Source organism: Bos indicus x Bos taurus, unplaced genomic scaffold, assembly GCF_003369695.1.
Source record: "Bos indicus x Bos taurus breed Angus x Brahman F1 hybrid unplaced genomic scaffold, Bos_hybrid_MaternalHap_v2.0 tig00000260_arrow_arrow_obj, whole genome shotgun sequence".
Classification (NCBI taxonomy): domain Eukaryota; kingdom Metazoa; phylum Chordata; class Mammalia; order Artiodactyla; family Bovidae; genus Bos; species Bos indicus x Bos taurus.
In genome coordinates this window covers 3100-9738 of record NW_020867182.1, presented here as the reverse complement: position 1 = coordinate 9738, position 6639 = coordinate 3100, and the positions used below count along the sequence as shown (strand labels likewise).

The 6639-nt window shown below is 38.2% G+C and overlaps 1 protein-coding gene across 1 annotated transcript; it reads right to left on the bottom strand.

Annotated features, from left to right (window-relative positions):
- Positions 1–213: 213 nt before the first annotated feature.
- On the bottom strand, positions 214–6209 carry LOC113888626 (UPF0462 protein C4orf33-like; the record flags this gene model as incomplete). Its single annotated transcript, XM_027535668.1, has 4 exons — positions 214–425; positions 2941–3140; positions 3392–3443; positions 6115–6209. Coding segments are annotated over 4 exons (453 nt in total), but the record flags the coding sequence as incomplete, so codon positions are not given.
- Positions 6210–6639: the final 430 nt, after the last annotated feature.

Here is a 6639-nt window from a genome sequence, read left to right as displayed (position 1 = left end):
AGTGGGAAGAGAAATAATGATTTTGGCTGACAGAGTCAGGGATATTTGGGGGTGATGGTGACACAAGGCAGATGGTAGAACCTTGACATGATGGCTCCTGGACAAAGTGACTGAGAAACATTTTCACTTTACAGTTAAAATCATATCTGAACTTTCTACTCTCCTGTTAATTCATACACAATTTACCCCAGAAATACTCTATTTTCACTGACCTCCATAAAATATTTATTGTTGAAATGTGTTCATGATATCTTGAAAGAGATTATTATTATTAAAGGGTATAGAGAAGAAATGATTGATACAGTCATCTACTATACTCCTACACATCAGGTTTCTCTATTAGCCACAGGTCTGATTCTGGTTGGTTCCACTTTTCTCCAAGCAGTGTGTTAAAACTGAAAGGCTTGAAGTAATCCAGACGATGGCTACATGCAAAGAAAAAGATAGTCAGAATTGAAATGAATTATATACTTGTGAAAAATTTGTCCTGAGAAGCTATTTATTTTGTCATATCTATTATAGGACAACATTCTGTTTTAAGAACCTCAAAGGTAAGATGTATTCACACATATAGTTTCCTTACTCTAGCCATCAAACATTCAGCTCTGAAAATATTCACCTGTATCTCAAAGCACTCTCCTTTCAATTCTGCAAATAGCTCCCTCACAGATGAAGGGAGAAATAAAAATCAACTGTCAAAACCTGACTCATTTCATCTAGTCTTAAACAAATCATGTTATATTCTCACAGATATTTTCATATTCAAACTCTGATAGGATTTATATCAGTTATACAAACAATTGTTTTTAAAAAGTTTCAGCTCAACAGATTAAAGGATAGACTCCTTTGCCAAAGCAAGGCAGATTTATGTAAAAGAGAGTTAAATCTAATTCTTTCTCTTTCTAGGAAAATCATTTAACTACTAGGATTTACTATCATTTAACTATTAGCTTTTTACTGTGGCCTAATAAGGAGAGAATTGGAGAAGGAAATGGCAACCCACTCCAGCGTTCTTGCCTGGAGAATCCTAGGGACGGCGGAGCCTGGTGGGCTGCCGTCTACGGGGTTGCACAGAGTCGGACACGACTGAAGCGACTTAGCAATGAGAGATGGGCTTCCCAGGTGGCGCTGGTGGTAAAGAATCCACCTGCCAATGCAGGAGATGTAAGAGATGGGGTTCGATCCCTGGATCAGGAAAATCCCTTGGAGGAGGGCACAGCAACCCACTCCAGTATTCTTGCCTGGAGAATCCCACGGATAGAGGAACCTGGTGGGTTACAGTCCACAGGGTCACAGAGAGTTGGACATGACTGAAGTGACTGAGCATGCAAAGAAGAGACAGGTTTAGCTCACATGCTGCAGTGGAACTCAGCTCTGAAGGAAATCCCTCTGCGCTAGCCGACAGCATAATCACACTTTTACCCAGAGTAAGCATCCAATAACCTATAAAGAAGAAGCCCAAATACAGAAGTGCATTAGCGTGTGAGAAGCCAGAGAAACAAGCCATCTTGATAAGAAAGCCCTGAGTGAGTGGCATCTAGATTCCTGTCCCACTCTGCCCACCTGACCAATTGAACCAGTTTTAGTCACAACTGTCAATCCAGATTAAGCAGCTAAGGAAACATCGAAGGATAAGAGAAAGGAAGGGAGAAAGAGGCTGGTTAGAAAGGGTCAGGACCTGGGAGAAAAGCAAGGGGGAAAGCGGAAAATATGTCAGGCAGAATAAAGGAACAGGTGTGAAGAGATAAAAATCCAAGTAGAGCAGCGTAAGAGCATGACAGGAAGGGCAAGGGAGACAGTGCAGCACTTGCCAAGGGTAAAAAGGTAGGGAAATCAGTCTACCATGGTGCAAAGCCCACGAGGCTGTCTCTATTAGGCTTTTCTAAACATGCAGACTCACTAGGCTACCTTGGCCACTTGAGTACACTCAATAGAGCGGGACTCTCAAGGGCCACTTGAGTACTCTCAGGTTGCCCCAGGACAGTGTCTGGTTTTCCTTCCTCTAAGCGGGTAGTGTTTGCAGCAGTCCATGAAGCATTCAAAGCTGAAACTCCAGTACTTTGGCCACCTCATGCGAAGAGTTGACTCATTGGAAAAGACCCTGATGCTGGGAGGGATTGGGGGCAGGAGGAGAAGGGGACGACAGAGGATGAGATGGCTGGATGGCATCACTGACTCGATGGACGTGAGTCTCAGTGAACTCCAGGAGTTGGTGATGGACAGGGAAGCCTGGCGTGCTGCGATTCATGGGGTCGCAAAGAGTCGGACACGACTGAGCGACTGATCTGATCTGATCTGATCTGATGAAGCATTCATAAGACTGGCTGGGGCTACATTCTCCTTAAGTGACGGCTTCAGGTGCAAAGAGATCAGACTTAAATGGAAATTTTGCAGGTGACTCCTTGGCGTGTATGCCTGCTGCCCCACGGGAGACAGTATTTCTTGTCGTAACTCTCTAGGAGTAGCTTCCAGGGTCCCCTCAGGGTACACTACTGTTAAAGTGAAATCCCTAAGCCCTGCTGTCCCCATCTATACTGCCTAGAAATACAGCTGACGTTTTTATCCTCGTGAGGTGACCAGGAGAAGAGAACTAGAGAGTTAACTTAAGGTCAGATTCTTCAGCAGCAGCAGAAAAGATTTATTAACCCACTGCTCACACCAGGAAATATAGATGCCTCTGGTCATTTACCTCTGAAAGGGATCATCAATAAGTTTGCAACTATACTTCAATACTAATTGCTATAGTACTCACTAAGAAGATTCTTCTCACACTACTGTGGAAATCTAAGTGCTCTACTGACAGCAATGGAGAGACACGTATAAGACTATGCTTTTATGTGTCTTCTTTGACCAAAAAATGTTACTGCTACCCTATCACAAATTAATTAAAAAAAAAAAACTCTTACAATTGGGACATATTTTCATTTATTTTCTACTTACAAATCAGGTTTTTGTCCTTGCTGCAGCTCATGTTGAGGTACAGGGTAAAGAGCTTCATAGCTTCTTTCATCTTTTGATCCATGAATTGCAAATGAATTGAATTTTGTCACATTTGGTGGAAAATAACTCCAAGGAATAGAAGCACTGCCTTCCCATTTTGTTTCTCCTCTGGACACTCTGAATGACAGATCAAGTCCTTGCTACAGAAACAACATGTGAAACACAAAAAGGTATATTCATATTTATACTTTAAACTGGAGAAGAAAATGGCAACCCACTTCAGTTTTCTTGCCTGGGAAATCCCATAGACAAAGAAGCCTGGTGGGTTGTAGTTCGTGGGGGTCACGTGAACAACCCATGAACATGAGTCGGATATGACTGAGCAACTGAACAACAGTAACAATATACCCTGTACACTTACGGATTTTGTCTCATATTTTCATTTACTTACTTTCCACACATTTCTTCTTCCAGAGAGTAAAAGCACCAAATGCTGTCCATGGCTGTAAAAATTAAAATTCTTCATGAGTGTTTGAAATGATCATTATTTTCTTCACTATCTTTCACATCTCCACGTGTGTGTGCACATGCTAAGTTGCTTCCGTCACGTCCGACTCTATGTGACCCCATGGACTGTAGCCTGCCAGGCTCCTCTGTCTGTGGGATTCTCCAGGCAAGAATACTGGAGTTGGTTGCCATGACCTCCTCCATGTGCATGCTTGTGACTAAGTTTCCAAATAATTAAAGGACACAATATGCATACTAGATAATTACAGGGAAAGCCAGCATGTTCAGTTACTTAGAAATGACTTATTTTCCAGGCTGCTGCTGCTGCTAAGTCACTTCAGTCATGTCCGACTCTGTGCGACCCCATAGACGGCAGCCCACCAGGCTCCCCCGTCCCTGGGGTTCTCCAGGGAAGAACACTGGAGTGGGTTGCCATTTCCTTCTCCAATGCATGAAAGTGAAAAGTGAAATGTAAGTTGCTCAGTCGTGTCCGACTCTTTGCGACCCCATGGACTGCAACCTACCAGGCTCCTCTGTCCATGGGATTTTCCAGGCAAGAGTACTGGAGTGGGGTGCCATTGCCTTCTCCGTATTTCCCAGGCAAGTGCCATCAAATGCATAAAGTTACACACGTTCAGATTCTTCCTTATATTATTTAAATAAGAAATATGAAATATTTCAATTGGTTAGACAATACACAGTATGAAAAATGGGTGGGATATTTGGAGTTCATTAGAAACTTATTTTGAAAATTAAAGTATCCTAAGGGAAGCTGGCACCAGTTTCCAGGTCAAAATCCCACAACTTTTTAAAACGTTATTTCTATAAGAAAACTGTCTTGAAGCTCATTAAGGAGATAGGAAATAAAATATAGGTTGTCTAAAACTACCTAACAGGCTGAAGACTTTAATTTGTAACTATTTCCTAGTACAATTGCCCTCATCCCATCTGCCTGTTGTGTTTTCCTGCTTTCTACCATTAGTTCTGACACTGATGTCCATTTTAAAAAAGAAGCACAACATATCCCCACAAGAAAATTCTAATAGGAGAACATAATTGGGATTATCCCTGTCAGTAAGAATCAAAGGATTTCAAATAGCTACATGAAGCAAATTTACTATCTTGTAAAAGACTGTATCTAACATTTGGCACAGATGGTCTATAAGAGTTTTCCGGAAGGATTTCCTTCAAGAAATGAGTCTAAGACAAACAAGTATTCTTTTCCATTTAAAAGTTCTCTGCTTATTTTTATTGTTATTATGCAACCATACGAATATCTTAAGAGCAATAAAAGGTCTTACAAATTCAAACATATTCAAATTGCTTTCCTAGAGGTTAACTGTCATAGGAGTTGCTTGCCTGAAGCAAAACCAAGATTGTTGATTATTAACTGTCCTAATGTATCTAAAACTGACTTTTAGAATTAATTTTATACACAATGGTTATTGAATAATTTTCTAACAAAAGATAATCTATTCAATGTATTTTGTGCTAAGTCATCATTTATGAAAATAAACTGATACTATCTGACAAATTTAAGCTAACGATGTAGCTTAAGAATTCTAGCAGATCCAAGTTCTTGACTAACCTTCCATATAAGTTATAACCTATTTGCCTTAGCTTTCTGATGCATATGGGGAAATTTTCTTACTTCACATTATAGTTTATGATAATTAATCATATTTCTCAAAAGTTTTTGACATGTTATTTGAAGGGTAACAAAGATATATAGTAACTTCTGAAAAACTATAATTGTAAACAGCTACATTAGCAAGAAATCTAAGTAAATTAGTAAGAAATCAAAGTAAAAGAAAATTGTATCCAAAATCTCATTTAAATCAATTGTTTGGGACTCTGCTTAGTCTACAAAGGACAAAGACTGCAAGATAACCCTTGCTGAGGAGTACTGAAATGTCTTTAAAAATAGTAATGGTGTATAAATAAATATTTCATTTCTAAATATTAACTTTTCTTACAATTTAGATAACAGGTAGGCATAAATTTACTTTTTGACATCTAGAGCAAATAAAACTGCCAAACAGGTAGACAGTTCCCAAGGACCAGTTAAATTTGTAGAGAGAGAGTCCATGGTTAATATTTTTCTTGAGTCTAGGAAAAGCCACGTGTGATTTAGTTTTAATCTGTGGCACACAAAGTGACATAGTATATACTCAGTAAATGAATGATGAATAAAGGAGGAATACATGAACACATAGTTATGTAATATATAAGATTAAAATTTACCTACTTATTAAAAGAATCTCCTAAAAGTCATTTCATAAAGTAATCATCATTTTCATAATCATTTTCATAAAGTAGTTCAATTCATTACATCTATATGCCTCTTTCTTTCCAAATAGTTAATATATAATAATGCAAATTTACAGTGTAAATAATGAGTTTTATAAGAATTTTTCATTTTGCAAAACAACCTTCTAATTTATTAGGAAACAACTACATTAGTGAATTAAAAATAGTATCAATGTAATATTTTCTAAAACATTCTACATTACACATCTACTTGAAAACAAAGAATTATATATAATTCAGATAAATTCAGACTAGCATTCCATAGGATTAGTGAGCTTTATTAATCTACATGATAATTAGAAAATAATGTGTTCAAAATATATAGTAATGAGTTAGAAAAAGTATTTTTATACTTACGGACAAAGTTCAACTTCTAAATACTGTTCAGTTACGTCATTCAAGAAAAATGCTTCCACAACTTTTGAAAACAGAGATAGGACATACAGAGAAATTTAATTTTGCTTCAACAATAAATAATCTATTTATATCTTTAGAATATAAATGAATTAATACATTATCTTTAATTAAAGCTATATCAGCACGAGGAAAAGAGGAAAATACAAACTAGACACTGCCTGTAAGAAAAAATACATAAAAATAAATCATCTTTTTCTCCATATCAGTCAGTCAGTTCAGTTGCTCAGTCGTGTCCAACTCTTTGCAGCCCCATGGAATGCAGCACATCACTCTTCTCTGTCCATCACCAACTCCTGGAGTTTACTCAAACTCATGTCCATTGAGTTGGTGATGCAATCCAACCACCTCATACTCTGTCGTCCCCTTCTCCTTCCACCTTCAATCTTTCCCAGCATCAGGGTCTTTTCAAATGAGTCAGTTCTTTGCATTAGGTGGCCAAAGTACTGGAGTTTCAGCTTCAGCATC